This window comes from Callorhinus ursinus, unplaced genomic scaffold (assembly GCF_003265705.2).
Source record: "Callorhinus ursinus isolate GAN/ISIS: 27379988/994484 unplaced genomic scaffold, GSC_fseal_2.0 scaffold57, whole genome shotgun sequence".
In the NCBI taxonomy this organism is placed as follows: Eukaryota; Metazoa; Chordata; class Mammalia; order Carnivora; family Otariidae; genus Callorhinus; species Callorhinus ursinus.
This window is the reverse complement of record NW_027397119.1, coordinates 929,274-944,859: the sequence shown is the minus strand read 5'-3', so window position 1 is coordinate 944,859 and position 15,586 is coordinate 929,274. Positions and strand designations below refer to the sequence as shown.

The following is a 15,586-nucleotide window of genomic DNA, read 5'->3' as shown; positions in this document are numbered from 1 at the left end:
TGTGTGTGTGTGTGTGTGTGTGTGTGTGTGTGTGTGTGTGTGTGTGTTAGCCAAGTCTTTATATAAAATAATAGTGCTTATTGATTTTTCTTTTAAATATTTGCTATGCCTAACTTGTATGGTTTGTTTTGTTGGTCTTATCACCATTAATGTAACAAAGTATATCTCTAAGACTATCTTATTTTTTGAGATAGAGCCTTGATATAATTCAGTAAAAAGTACTTCAAGTTGATTTGGTTTCATATGGGGATGAGGGTAAAGGGAAGTAAATAAAATAATCCAGGAAAATATTGGTTTCCTTATTAGTGCATTGGTCCGTTTTGTTTGCCAATTTAGCTACTGGCAAAATGTGTTTTCTCACTCATTTTTCTTTTCTTTTTTTTTTTAACTTAGCCCCCACACTCTTTTACCTTAATGATGAAGACCTAATTACCAACTTATTTATGTTCATTGTATTTTCCTATTCCTTGTTCATTTCTTTGAAACACCTTTTCTAAAGCTCTTAATCAGATTATCGATATTATTTTTTATTTCATAGTGTAAGAATTTTTCTTCAGTTACCAGAATTGATGAATTATTGTATCAGTGGTGGTTTTAAAGATTGTTTTAGGAGAACACACTAGTGTTAGAAGAGTTTCTTGATAGATTCCATGGGTAGAAGCTCAGGGCTTGCCATATAAAGATATAGTTGCTGCTATCAGCTGTTAAGGACCAGTATCTAAGTTTCCTGTTCCAAAATGCTGAATTTTTCTTATTAATGCTCAGCTTTGTTTTCTAAGAAATGTGGCAACATGTAAGTTAAATCCATTCTCAATTTTTATGTATTACACCATGTTGACACCTAAAGTTTAATCTCTGGCCCTCACTTTCTAAGTTTTTCTCCAGTTCTACTTACAGAATATTTCTTTTTAAATATTTGCATGATGCCTAGCTTTCCTTTCAAACAAGTGTCCATTTCTCATTTGCCTGATGCTCTTCTAATCTCCCAAGTTCTCTTAGTGACCCCCTCCTGTCTGCTCAGTGACTCAATTGCAATGACTCAGATTTTATACTCTGCCATTATTTCTACCCGCACCCCCTTTATCTAGGCTTTGTCTAGGTCTACATAATTGTACTTTCTTTTGATCCTGTTCAGAATTCTTTCTCATTCTAGAAATTCATATTTCTTATCACTGAAATATTGCCAATATTGCTAATTGCAAAACTTCTTTTTCATTGTGTCAGTTCAGGGTGTGTGTATGTGTATGTATAAAATTCTGATGACTACAATTTAAATATAAATTATACTTTTCCACTTTCTTTTATTCTCATTATCTTTCTTGTGTTTTCTTTCTCTAGTATTTAGCTGGGGGGAGTGAGGTGTACAATAAATACTTATTGAATAGATTAAAGACATTTGTAATTGCTTTCCCAAAAACTACTTTTTAGGTTTCTGAATGTGAGAGCATCAACAATTATCATTCAGAGAAAATGGAGAGCTACACTTGCTGGAAGAATAGCTCGTGAACACTTCTTAATGATGAAAGTAGGTGCAGAAAGAAAAAAATAGCTCCTTTGCAAAGAATTATTTTAGGAAACAAAAATTGTTTTTTGTTAACTATACATTTTAAACACATCACTGCAGTTATTTAAAAATTGTATTCACTCATAAAAATATTTTATGAATGCTTTTGTTTGTATATTTATAAAATATTCTCAAATCCAAGTTTGAAGTAACTAATTTTAGAGTAAATAATTTATTTGGAGGAAGTCCTAATAGATGTAGCATATTTTGTCTACTATAAGTCAAACACTTAATAATATAGTCTTTAACAAAACCAGCCACATCCCTGTCATACACGATGCCATCGGCCTGTGGGTCCCAAATTCACGGTCCAGCTGCCCTCCTGCCTGAGTCGGCGTGCACGGCCTGTCCCCTGCTAAATGCCAAGTCAACACGCCTGCACCTCAGATTGCCAAGGGCTCAAATTGACACTGTTCCCCTCAAATTTCAGCCCCTGTACCCAAGTTTGTGCACAAAAGTGGGAATAATTATAACAGCAGAATGAAGCAACCTATTTCTGTGGAATACAGAATGGATAAAAGTTGTGTGCTAGGCTGAGAACATCTCCAGAAAGCACATGAACAATACATACAGCATGATTCTGGTTAGTTAAAAAAAAACCAAAAACCTGGGAGGAATAAAACAAGATGAAACCAAAGAGGGAGACAAACCATAAGAGACTTCTTAAGCATAGGAAAGAAACAGGCTTGCTGGAGGGGAGGTGGGGGGGGATGGGGTGACTGGGTGGTGGGCATGAAGGAGGGCACGTGATGGAATGAGCACGGGTGTTGTATGCAACTGATGAACCACTGAACTCTAAAACTAATAATACACTATATTGTTAATTATTGAACTTAAAAAAAAGGAAACCCCCCAAAAAATAATATAGTCTTTAAACTACAATTGATGATCTATTAAAAATATTTAACATCAAAGTTTAGAATAGCTGCAGTACCTATAGCCTTTTATTAAAGAAATCAAAACTAAAATTCTACTTATAAATTTCAACATTCATGTAATATTCACTATTATTATGTAGCCATTATTATTATACCTACTAGTGTATATTTGCTAATTGGATTCTCATAATCACCCTCTGAAGTAGTTATTAGCATACCTATTTTACAAATGAGGAAACTGAGGTCTAGAGAGATAAAGTGACTTGCCCAAGGTCATTCGGCCAGTTGGCCGGGGAATCTATGTTTTAAAGCAAACCTAGTTCCCATTTTAATTTATATACTTCTTCAGGTGTCTTAGAATTTGGTTGTGGAGATGTTATGTAATTCAAACTAAGATGTGCTAGTTCTAAGATGTACTCTAAGGTTCTTGAAGCAACAAACAGCTTCCCTGATAGCTGTTTACAATACCCATTCTGTTCTTTACATTGCTAGCATTTTTATTAAATGTATAGGTCCTGTGGTAATATTCGTTCTTTTCTCCCTCACAATGAGAGGTATCAAGAAGATGAGAGGGAAAGAGCACCAGATATCTATTGACCTTGGCTTGCACCTTCATAAAAATTTAATTTTTAGCTGTAGACCTATATAGGTTTAGAAATTATACACCATCACCTTTTCTTTTATATGAAATATGACATTCTTAAGCTAAAAATGTAAGGAAAAATCACAATTATACGATCTCATTTTACATTGAGAAATTCAGAAACCTATGGGTTGAAATTATTAAGCCTTTCTATTAATGCCACTTGTACATTTTTCCTTATAGAGACATCGAGCTGCTTGTTTGATCCAAGCGAATTTTAGAAGATACAAAGGAAGGCAGGTCTTTCTTCGGCAAAAGTCTGCTGCTTTGACCATACAGAGATGTATACGAGCCAGGAAGGATGGAAAGTGTGAAAGGATAAAATATGTAGAATTAAAAAAATCTACAGTTGTTCTGCAAGCACTAGTGCGTGGTTGGTTAGTAAGAAAAAGAGTAAGTATTTATAAGTAGAATATCTCAGTCCTATGAAATGAAAATATTTGATGTTAAATTGTGTTAAGAAATTTTAGATTTTGGAGAATAATTTCAGAGCTAATATAACCATTAACTTGAATTTATTCAGCTTGTGCAGAGCCATGTAACAAGATCACTGTCTGCTATCGAGTTTTGTTCTTTGAGCCTGTTTCTCATAGATGCTCACCAAAAATGCAAACTAAATTTTCTCTTGTGATGAATCTTAACAAAGGAACTGAAAGAAGAGTGAGGGAAGAGCTCCACACATGAAGGAGGTTGTGATTCAGGTAGCCATTTGCTACCACCAAGCAACTCTTTGAGGTGTTCTGAGCTACCATTCCTGTGATAACTTCCACATCTTCAGCAAGAGAGAATCCTCTGGGAGAGTTCATGATGTTTTTGGCATCTAATATATATATGAAGCACTGGCAAAGACAAAAAAATTTGAAATGAAAAAGGAAATCTTTTATATTGTGTTCATTAAATATAAATTGGAAGTTTAAAGGCCACTATTGAGAGGTTCTGCTACAGGAGTCTTGTGCTAGATTTGTGCAAGACTGCCTAATAACTGGAGAAATTGATTCGAATAATTTTGTCTGACTTACTATGACCATCTCTAGCAGTTCTTCTTAGAATACTGTAATTTGTTTTGAGTTTAGTATTCATACACTTCTCTCATTATAGTTAGTACATCCAAAGCTTTAATTAGCTGTTTTTGTGTAGTCTAGTTAAATTAAATACTGTTCTTTAGTAAGGTGCCCAAAATACAATTTTGCTTTTTATACCCTGAGTTAGGGGTTACACATGTGGAAATATTGTATGGTAAAGGATTATAATCACTTTGAGTTACAATGTAAATAATCTTAATTAAAAGTTAACTTATTGCTAATTTACATAATTTGGTATTGAGGAAATACAAAAATAAACATTGATCAGTTGTCCTAAGAGTCAAATATCTGGTTAATTTTTTATTTCTCTTTTAGATTTTAGAACAGAAAACCAGAATTAGGCTTCTTCACTTCACAGCGGCTGCATATTATCACCTGTCTGCTCTTAGAATTCAAAGAGCGTATAAACTTCACATGGCTTTGAAGAATGCCAACAAGCAAGTTAATTCAGTCATCTGTATTCAGGTTAGCTTTTCCTTTGCAGCAGTAAAACTATGGAATAATTTTTGTTACAAATTTTCTATCTTAATAAATAATTTCCAAATACCTTATGCTAAGGTCATATAATATGTAGCCTTTTGCTTATAGGATGACATATTTAGGATGGCTTGATGGGTTAGAAATAGGTTGATGTTTTAAGGCACAGGAATAAAGCTATGAATTATTTTCTGAAATAATTATACTCATTTATACTCATAGCAAAGTCTGAGGGTGCCTGTTTCTCTACATTCTTGACAACACTGATTTTTGCTATTTTGATGAATGGCAAATTGCATCTCATTTTTGCTTTGGATTTCCTTTCATTGCTAGCAGTTCTAAAAAATGTTTCATGTATTGGCTATTCAAATTATTATCTGTGTATTGTGTGCTTTTTCTTAATGTATGTGTGTGGTTTTTTTTTGTTGTTTTTGTTTATTCATATACTTTGCCCTTTCCTCTTTTGGATGTTCTTTTTTCTTATGATTTATAAGAGTTCTTTATGTATTTTGGATAATAACTCTCTTTACATACATTAACATATACTTATATGTAAAATATTGAGTGAGAAAACAAATTGCAGAATGACACGTACAGCTTGCTAGAGTTTGGATAATTTGTGAAATGAAGGCTATGTTGTACAGGGTTAAATTGACACATACCCAATGAGGACTGGAAGATTTGCACCCAGTGGAGTGGAGAAGTAATGCCACTGGGGAGGGTTGAAAGATATTTCAATATAATCTTCTGTTTATTTCACTTGTGTATGTATGTGTATATATGTATTTATTTGTTTTAAAAACCTGAAGTAAAGAAAATCTCTATATGTTTTACAAACAGAGATGGTTTCGAACAAAATTACAGCAAAAGAGATTTGCTCAGAAGTATCATAGCATCATCAAAAGTCAGCATGAAATTCAAGAATGTATGAGCCAGCAAAACAGGGCTGCGTCAGTAATACAGAAGGCAGTACGCCGCTTTCTCCTCTGTAAAAAACAGGAAAAATTTAATAATGGAATCAGTAAAATTCAGGTAACTGGAAATATTATGATGTTAGTTCCAGACTTTGGTTTATGATTCACCTACATGATATCTAACATTTTAAAAACACAGTCACATTTTAAAAAGCTGAGATTTGCCAGTTGAATAACTCATAAATACTGTATCATTATTAAGCCCTTTATTTTCAAATTTCCCTAGAGACATTTAGGATTGAGGTGAAAAAGTATTTTAGCATTTTGTATAGATTTAGACATCTTTGGTCAATGAATGATGCTTCAGGTTATATACAGGAATATTATATATATTTCTTTTTATAAAAATCTGTGTAGCTATTTATTAGAACATGAACTGAGGTTTTATTTGCAAAGTGTCTGATTATATCCTATAGATTTACTGAAAATACTTATTTTGTAGAAATAGATGTAGATATAAGTTCAAAACATCATGGGATTAATCTTAAAATTACTGTGTTTTGTCTTTTTAAGGCATTATGGAGAGGATACTCTTGGAGGAAGAAAAATGATTGTACAAAAATTAAAGCTATACGACTAAGTCTTCAACTTGTTAACAGGGAGATTCGAGAAGAAAACAAACTCTACAAAAGAACTGCACTTGCACTTCATTATCTTTTGACCTACAAGCACCTTTCAGCTATTCTTGAGGCTTTAAAGCACCTAGGTTAGTTTTTCTAAACAATATCTTGTATAAGGTTAGAAATGCATTTTTACCTTTGAGGTGTACAAAGAATGTTATAGTACAGTATTAGCTAAAATTTCATTTTGTTGCTATGAATTTATCTCTCTCTTTTTTTTTCCTCCTTTCAGAGGTAGTTACTAGATTGTCTCCACTTTGTTGTGAGAACATGGCGCAGAGTGGAGCAGTTTCTAAAATATTTGTTTTGATCCGAAGTTGTAATCGCAGCGTTCCTTGTATGGAAGTCATCAGATATGCTGTACAAGTCTTGCTTAATGTCGCTAAGGTAGTTTTCCGTTTTAATAATGAATTGTTCATTGGTCAAGAAATCTAACCCAGCAAATTAAGTTCATGCTTGTTCACCACTAGAACTTAGATCGCCCAGTTAGAATTCATTTATGTGCAAGAGTCTTAGGGGGGAAAATATTTACTCTGTTAACATAATTGTACATAGAAGCACTAATTTTTTATGATTTTATTTTTTCTGTCTTTATGATATTAATAACTGATTACTAACATTTATTGAGTACCTCCTACGTGCTAGTGTTTTCCATGCATCATTTAATTTTTCTTACAATAATCCTCTCAGGCAGTTCATGTTGTTATTCCGATTTTATAGAGAAGGAATAATAATCCTTATAGAAGTTAAGTCTCCTGCCTAAACACTTGAGTGTGATAAGTGATAGAGCTCAATTCAGATCCATGTTGTCCACCTCTAGAGCTGGTGTTCTTATCCACCGCATTGTATCAAAACAGTAGAACCTCTTATAATCATGTCAGGCAAAACATGATGAAGGTATTGCTATCACTTAGTTACCCTGTATGTAAGACTCTATATAGGTATTAGCATTTAAGATTTTTGGCTTTGGACTAGTAATAGATATCTGTACTAAACTGTAATGCATGCAGTCAAAAATACTGAGATGACAGATTTGTCTTCCCCACCCAACCCCTTTGCCATAACTTAGAACACTTTACCTGATATTTTCTTACTGAGAAGTGGTGGTTAAGAACACAGACTGATGCCAAATTACCTGGGTTTGAATCACAGCTCTGCAGCTTATTATAGGTTATTTAGCCTCTCTTTGCTTTACTTTCTTTAACTATAAAATGGGTATAGTAATGGTATCCACCTCATAATGTTAGTGTGAGAATGAAATGAGTCAATATATATAATGTGCTTCATACATAAAAGTGCCAAATGTTAACTGTTAATATTGTTTTATTGTTGTTTTTATCTTAGTATCATTAGCATTATTTGTTCCCATGCAAATTTCAGTATGAATCTAGTGATACAATTAGGTATTTGAAGCAGGAAAAATATATCCCAATCTTAGTCTTTATCATTATTTTACCCTGTGATTAACTACCACAGATAAGTTATCTTTTTCCTGTGAGGTTCTCAGTAAAATTGCCTTGTCATTAAGCTTTTTAGGGTGTTCATGTTCAAAGATTTTAGATTTGATTCATAATTTGTGGAACTTAAAAGTCAGTTGGGAAGAAAACAATTAAAATGCAGATATGCATATAAAATGGATCCAGAAATGATAGTAAAATCAAGAAGTCATTTCACAGAGTCCTTCGGACTTGCCATAGATAGTCCAAAAAGTTGGCTCTAAGCTTTTTTTTTTTGATTGGGCCATTTCTAAGGCTAACATGTGTTTGTTACAATGTTTGCTTTCATTCTGTTCTCTTCAAGTATGAGAAAACTACTGCAGCAGTTTATGATGTAGAAAATTGCATAGATACACTGCTGGACCTTTTGCAAATGTACCGAGAAAAGCCTGGTGACAAAGTCGCAGACAAGGGTGGAAGCATTTTTACAAAAACTTGTTGTTTGTTAGCTATTTTATTGAAAACAACAAATCGAGCCTCTGTAAGTATTAGTTATCTTCCTTTGAGGTTATCTTTCCAGGTTTTTAGGTTTAAGATTTACATTTTTCCTTCAGTAATTGTCACAATTTAAATAGGGTTTTGTGTATGTTCAAACCTGCCTTTTAAAAACAAAACAAAAAAACGTGCCTTTTTTGTTGATATAGGAGGTGTTTGCCTGTTGTGTTGTGTGCTGTGTGTGTTGTGTTGATATAGGAGGTTTTCTAATGTATTAAAGAAACTAAATTTTAAAAATAAAGTTTATTACAGTTATATAAGTAGCCATTTCCCATTTACGAGGAAAGTAACAAATTATCCTAGTAAGGTAGAATACCACATATATGTGACTCCTCATCCTCCTGTTGTAACCATAAATACATTTCAAGCTTTTCTATGGTAAGACCTCTCTAGGTGTTACAGTCGAACATGGGGGAACCACAGGCTATGATAGAACAAAACCACTGAAGGATTTTACATGAGGGAGTATGTTCTAGTTTAAATTTCAACATGACTTTGGCTACTGATTGAAGAATGGATTTGGGAAAGTGTGTGTGGATGTAGGGAGACCATTCAGGAAGGAGGGACGTATAGATATGTAGTGGTCTAGGCAAAGAAGTGTACTTGACCTAGGGTTGTGAGAGATAAGTCGATAACTTTGGAAACCTACAGAAAATTCACAGGACTTGGCAACTGGATATAATAGGTCTATTGACTATAATACTTACCCTTTTATTCAGTATGGAGCTAGGTATACAATCTTTAAATATGTACCTTTTTTATAATTGTCTTACAAATTAGTTTATAACTTAAACCAGTCTAACTGCTCAACTTGGAAAGTATGGCTTTTGATTTTGTTAAAGACACATAAGTTTATTGTCTGGTGGTTATTATGGTTGATTTTACTAGCATAGAAGGGATACCAAATTTTTATTAGTTTTAATAAATGTATATTTTGTTTTTTAGGATGTTCGAAGTAGGTCCAAAGTTGTTGACCGTATTTATAGTCTCTACAAGCTTACAGCTCGTAAACGTAAAATGAATACTGAAAGAATACTTTATAAACAAAAGATGAATTCTTCTATAAGTATCCCCTTTATTCCAGAAACACCTGTAAGAACCAGAATTGTTTCAAGGTAAGCAGTAAATGTGTACTCTATAGTTTTGTGTCACTGTTCATTCATTCATTCATTCATTCATTCATTTAGCGAACATTTTTTGAGTACGTACTATAAGCAAGATACTGTACTTGACAGTGGAGAAACAACATATGAGTAAAAATAGAATCTTTGGTAAATCTAAAGTAGACCTTCTCAGGAAATAATGAAGTAATACTAACACTGTGGCTTTGGGTATTTAATAGTTATTTGATAAATTCCTTGTATTAAATAGTTAAGTACTAAGTCTAACAATTAGCATTTTATAAGCTTTGCTGTATAAACTTTTTTTTCCTTGCATGTAGAACAAACTACACTGTTCAAAAGCTGCCAAAAATCCCTCCTGGCTACAGTATCAACTTCCAACTCTTCTCCTAATCATCATGATACTTGAGATTTCTCCTTCTAAAGAAGTTCTTTATGAGACCCTGTAGTAGTTTCCCTAGAGCTGCTGTAACAAATTACCACAAACTTGGTGGCCTTAAACAACAGTAACTTATTCTCTGATAGTTCTTGAAACCAGAAGTTCAAAATCAGGGTGTCAGCAAGACGTCGCTTTCTCTGAGGGCTCAAGGGCAGAATCCTTCCTTGACTCTTCCAGTTTCTAGTGACTCTAGGTGTTCCTTTGCTTGTGGCTGTACAACTCCATTCCCTGCCTCATGGGCCTCTTCTCCTCCTCCCTCCTCCTTAAAAGGACATGTGTTGGATTTAGGTCCAGTTCAGATAATACAGGATGATCTGATCTCAAGATCCTTTAGTTAAGTATATCTGTGGAGACCCCTTTTTCAAAATAAGGTAACATTTACAGGTTCTAAGGATTAGGATGTGGACATACCTTTTTGCGGGGGGGGGGGCGGCCATTCAATCAACAGCAAACCTATAGAGATAATAGTAGCTTAACTAGTTTAAGACATGTACCTTTAGAAATTTTTTAAAAAATGGGTATTAGCTTATCTGGTTAACCAAGTAGACACCTTTATATCAGTGTCAGAGTAAGTATGGTATGGAGCTGCACCCTCTGCTTTAAAGTGCTGAACTTGTGATTATGACACAGCATGGAGCCACATACTTCAGGAGAATGACAGTAAATAGGCAAATAAGTGAATAAAGTAAAGAGAATAACTTAGAGGACCTGCTAAAATAGTGTGACTGGGAAATTGTCTCTGGGATGTAGTTACAAGAAGTAAAAGTCAGAAAGGACAGGAGAAGATAGAGTGGGAAGGGGCATTGAATCATGGGTTTTGTTTTGGAAAGCCTGAGGTTCCTGTGACAGTTTAGAGGAGGAGAGAAGCTATTAGAAAATCAGGGCTGTGGTTCTAGGCAGAACAATCAGTCTAGAGATTTAAATTTGGTAATCCAAATTTAAATTTGGATTCAGGAATCATTAGATCACATTTAAGGGTATGGTAATAAATCCAGTCATCTCAGGGGAAGAGAATTCCTAGAAGAGAAATTCCCAAACCGAACCTCAGGGTAACCCCACTTTCTCCAGAACTCAGAGAAAGAACCAGCCAACAGCTCTGAAAAAAATTGGTAATTAGATAGAAGATATTCCAAAGTGGTGTCCCATCAACTGTGTGGAATGCTGCCGAGAGGTTGTTAGATAAGGTACGAAAAATGCCCATTGGACTTGGCAAGATGGAGGTTAGTGGTTAAGTGGTGACACGTATAGATTAAAGAGGATTGAAAAACAAATGGACCGCATCATATGAAAAATTCATGAGTTTATGATGATACTAAGGAAAAACATTGGTTACCCTTGAAGAATACTAGAGAAACAACTCGTGATGCTTAGTATGGGTAAAAGGAAAAAATCAAGTATGTCCCATTTTTCTTATATAGACACTATCTTAGGGCAACCCAATGGCTGATGTAGGAGTTTTCTATTAAAAAAAGTGTTTAATAAATACAGAAGGAATATGAAATTATCATTATTTGTAGCCCCAGTGAAATAATAGGTCTACTTGAGGCCACAATTCATGCAAGTTTGATAACAAAGCTTTAGATGAATTAAATCTTTGTAGGTGACAATAATCTGTTGATGAATCTTGACATAACAAAAAGATAAGACAACCAAATATTGTCTTTCTGGGTACACAAGACCATCTGAATATGATTATTGTCACAAAAGCACACCTGAATCACCTCATGCCTTTTTGCACTATTCTGAGTGTTACCCCTAGACCCGTGCCAGGTTGCAAATTCAGTTACTGCTCTGTGTTGCTAGAAGTTCAGAAGCGTGGCGTCAACGTTTAGAAACTTATATAGTAATTTAAGCATGCTATTACATAGTTTTTTAAAGTCAGGTTTATTGGGATACAATTTACAGACAGTAAAATTCATCCTTTTTATTACGTGTAACATTTGATGAATTTCCTTATGACAAAAATTGGTCTTGGGCGCCTGGGTGGCTCAGCTGGTTAAGTGGCTGCCTTCAGCTCAGGTCATGATCCCAGAGTCCTGGGATCGAGTCCCACATCAGGCTCCCGGCTCAGCGGGGAGCCTACTTCTCCCTCTGACCCTCTCCCCTCTCATGCTGTTTATCTCTCTCTCTCTCAAATAAATAAATAAAATCTTTAAAAAAAAAATTGGTTTTCTGTTGTAGGGAACTCTAGCAACATTCTTCAGTTAGATGATATAAATTAGAATTGTAATACTGATTTAATCTACAAAATTGTTTTTATTTATGAATTCATTTTTGGCCCAAAATTTATAACATTAGAACTTCAGCTATGACTTTTATATTTTGCTGAGGCAACTAAAATTTTATTTAAAAATGATTAATTTAGCATTTTCTGGTTTTACGTTGTTAATAAAAGATTTAATTGATTTTGATGAACTAAGTTAACTGATGATGTTTAATATCCTTCTTTCCCTCCCCACTTCCTTCCTTCCCTGCCTGTCTCCATCTCCATGACTCAGCACTTCTCTACAAATCATAAATCCTACAGTGTTGACAATACACTATTTTTTGACCTGGGTTATATAGCAGTTAGCTTTATAGTTACTCATAATTATAAACTATGTAGTAGTTGTAAATTGGTTTTATGCTTACATATTTCACAGTATAACATAAAAAAGAGCCTACTTGCTTGAAACTTACTAATGAGGACCATTTCTACATTTGATTTCTATTTAAGGAATTGGGAAATTTTAATGCTAATTATGTTTTTAAAACTATAATTAACATGGGGCGCCTGGATGGCTCATTTGGTTAAGCATCTGCCTTTGGCTCAGGTCATGATCCCAGGGTCCTGGGATGGAGCCCTACATCGGGCTCCCTGCTCAGTGGGGAGCCTGCTTCTCCCTCTCCTTCTTCCCCTCCCCTTGCTCATGCTCTGCCTCTCTCTCTCTCTCTCTCTCTCTCTCTCTCAAATAAATAAATAAAATATTTAAAACTGTGATTAACATGAACTAACAGCTTCCCTTTTTCTCAGCTGAGATAAAATATTTCTATCACACCAAAGTTACCTTGTGCCCCTTTGCAGTCAGTTATCTCCTTTTAACCCCTAGATTCTGGCAACTGCTGATCTTATTTCAATACTTTTAGCTTTGTCTTTTTTATATGATTACACAAATGGAATCATACAGTATGTAGCTTTTTGTGACTGGATTCTTTTTTTAGCTTAATGTTTTTGAGATTTATTTATATTGATGCATGAATTAGAATTTCATTCCCTTTTATTCCAGAGTACTGTTCCATTGTCTGGCTATACCACACTTTGACCATTTACCAACTAATAGATATTTGGATTTTTAACCAAATGGAAAGACTAAGAAGATGGAAATGCATAACATAGTAGGGAGTTATGTGAGAAAGATGTATGAGCTCCCCTCCAATGGATGTTATTTTCTTAATGAAGTATGAGATTATAAGCATCAGCTCAAAAGCAGACCAGAGAGGGTGTGGCAAGGACATTTGAAAAGAAGAAAGGAATAAAATGGTCATCTTGGGGAAAGAGGAAGGAAGCATACTAGGCAATTTCAGGCACCCATTTAGTTCTGTAATTATTGATGTAAAATCAATCAGCCTGGTTCTGCGATCTTTCTTTTCTTCTGGTTCAGCTGTACAGGAATGGAGAAGGCAGATATTTGGATTCAACTTGGAATCCAAATAGAACTTTCCATTAGAAATTAATAGGAAAGAGAAACAGTAGCATTAATGAAATTTGCCAAGGAGCTTATATTGATGGATCTAAGCTAGACAAGGAGGGAAGTGAGGTCAGCATTCTGATGGATGATGGGTACGTGTTGAGGTCAGTGAATTAGAGATCTCAGTGGGGTGGAAGAATATGTGCAGTAGATGTATTAAATCAAATGACATGGATGAATCAGAAGTGGGAGAATGGCAGTCTCAAATTGAGATGTCAGTGGTGGGGTACTTTCTGATGATGATGAAGGCAATTATGTGATCATGTAAGAAGGAGTTGGTTGAGGGGGTACAGAAGGAAGGGGGTTGCAAAACTGCAGATGAGATTGTTGGATTTTCAGCTAGCTACATGGATGTTGAAGTTACTGAGAATGGTGGCAGGAGTTGAGAGAAGACCAAGAACCAAGTTTACAAAGAACAGAATCCCGGGAGTTTGATAGTTGACCAGAAGGCAGTCGTGAGCAAATAGCATAAGCCTCAAAGGAGGAAGGATGGTGAGAAATAGCCTGACAGTGGTAAATGGCGATAAACCCTCCCCTGTTTGAGATGGTTGTAAGGGAAGTGATGTGTTCAGGAGGAGCCACATTTTTGTTAAGACAAAATAGTGAAGGTAACGCTTTTAAGAGAAGAACTTTGTTAATCCAAGATTTTTATTCTTTTCACAGACTTAAACCAGATTGGGTTTTGAGAAGAGATAAAATGGAAGAAATCACAAATCCCCTACAAGCTATTCAAATGGTGATGGACACGCTTGGCATTCCTTACTAGTAAATGTAAACATTTTCAGTATATACAGCAAAAAGAAATATTAAAGCTAATCATGAATGTGTAAAGTGTTTTTGGCTTTCTTTTGTACAACTTCTAAAATCTGATTTTGTATTAAAATTTAAAAAAACATATATATAACAATAAACTTTTCATATTTGTTGTTTCTTTTATTATTTTATGGCTTTATGCATGTAAGAAGCCACTATGTCATAAAATGATTCTAATACTATTATTCATGTCTATTATCTTAAAATATTATGTTAGTCTGAATATAATCATATTCCAAAAGGGGAAAGAATAGCTTATTACTCTCATTTTATAGGTGAAGCGTTTTTCTAAAACAAATTTTGGAAATATAAGATTCTGCCAACACACTTAGAAGTGACAAGAGGACAAAATAATCTCACAAATGCTACAAACAACATTTCCATTTATCTCCCTGACTGACTGGACCATCCAGATAGGCAAGTGAGCTCCTCTAGGCAAATTAAATTCAACCTGCCCATTATATACTAAAAACCCTTAACTTTGAACTGATTGGAGTTATAATTTGACCTGAAAAGAACATGCTGTTGCTTACAAGAGAAACTTGTCACCTAGTCCTGATAGTGATTAGGTGTTGAAACCTAATTCGTTATTTTCAACAGCTTTGGGTCACTATTACCAGTACTAAACCAGTGTGGTTTCAGGACCACAGAAGCCTAATTCCAGTGGCTGTTTGAGATCTGATCGCATCCCAAAGTCTGTTCATATATGGAAGCCATAAAAGTTTTTAACTCTCTTAAATGAATAAAGAGTAGCTAAAAATGCAGAGATCATTTAACCACTTAGTTTACTAATTTGTTAGAATAAGGATTAAACCTAATTAGTCTGAAATTGGCTCAGATTTGGTTAGGATAGCTCTAAAGACCATTTTGGTGTATTAGAATATATTGAAATTAACTGTAGAATTTTTGGTATTTCTTTGCCATTTTTCTTTCTTCTAATAAAGTGTTTTAGGAATTCTCAGTACTCAGTATTTTTTAAACATGATTTTTGTTGACTTTCCCAAATGTTTTGCTTTTCTCTTTGATTTAACAAAATCTTAGTATAAGCAATCTATTTACCTTGGTAAATTATACTACTAGGATATAATGTTTATTGGTATTAATTTCCCTTAAGATGGTTCTTTCTTTTTTAGCAAATATTTTTATTTTTATTTTTAAGATTTTATTTATTTGACAGAGAGAGACACAGCGAGAGAGGGAACACAAGCAGGGGGAGTGGGAGAGGGAGAAGCAGCCTTGCCATGGAGCAGGGAGCC

At 34.4% G+C, this 15,586-nt stretch overlaps 1 protein-coding gene across 4 annotated transcripts in view; it reads left to right on the top strand.

The window, feature by feature from the left end:
• The window catches only part of ASPM (assembly factor for spindle microtubules), a 64,343-nt gene extending 49,160 nt beyond the window's left edge, over positions 1-15,183 (top strand). For 3 of the 4 annotated variants that reach the window (XM_025855223.2, XM_025855221.2, XM_025855220.2), the window contains 9 exons: positions 1,429-1,525; positions 3,269-3,478; positions 4,483-4,632; positions 5,485-5,676; positions 6,132-6,324; positions 6,471-6,625; positions 8,039-8,215; positions 9,175-9,344; positions 14,181-14,406. In XM_025855223.2, coding sequence (XP_025711008.1) covers positions 1,429-1,525; positions 3,269-3,478; positions 4,483-4,632; positions 5,485-5,676; positions 6,132-6,324; positions 6,471-6,625; positions 8,039-8,215; positions 9,175-9,344; positions 14,181-14,283 — 1,447 coding nt within the window. In that variant the 3' untranslated portion in view covers positions 14,284-14,406. Of the gene's footprint in view, positions 1-1,428; positions 1,526-3,268; positions 3,479-4,482; positions 4,633-5,484; positions 5,677-6,131; positions 6,325-6,470; positions 6,626-8,038; positions 8,216-9,174; positions 9,345-14,180; positions 14,407-14,605 lie in introns of those variants that run through there. The other variant, XM_073884464.1, reaches the window with a different exon arrangement.
• Positions 15,184-15,586: the final 403 nt, after the last annotated feature.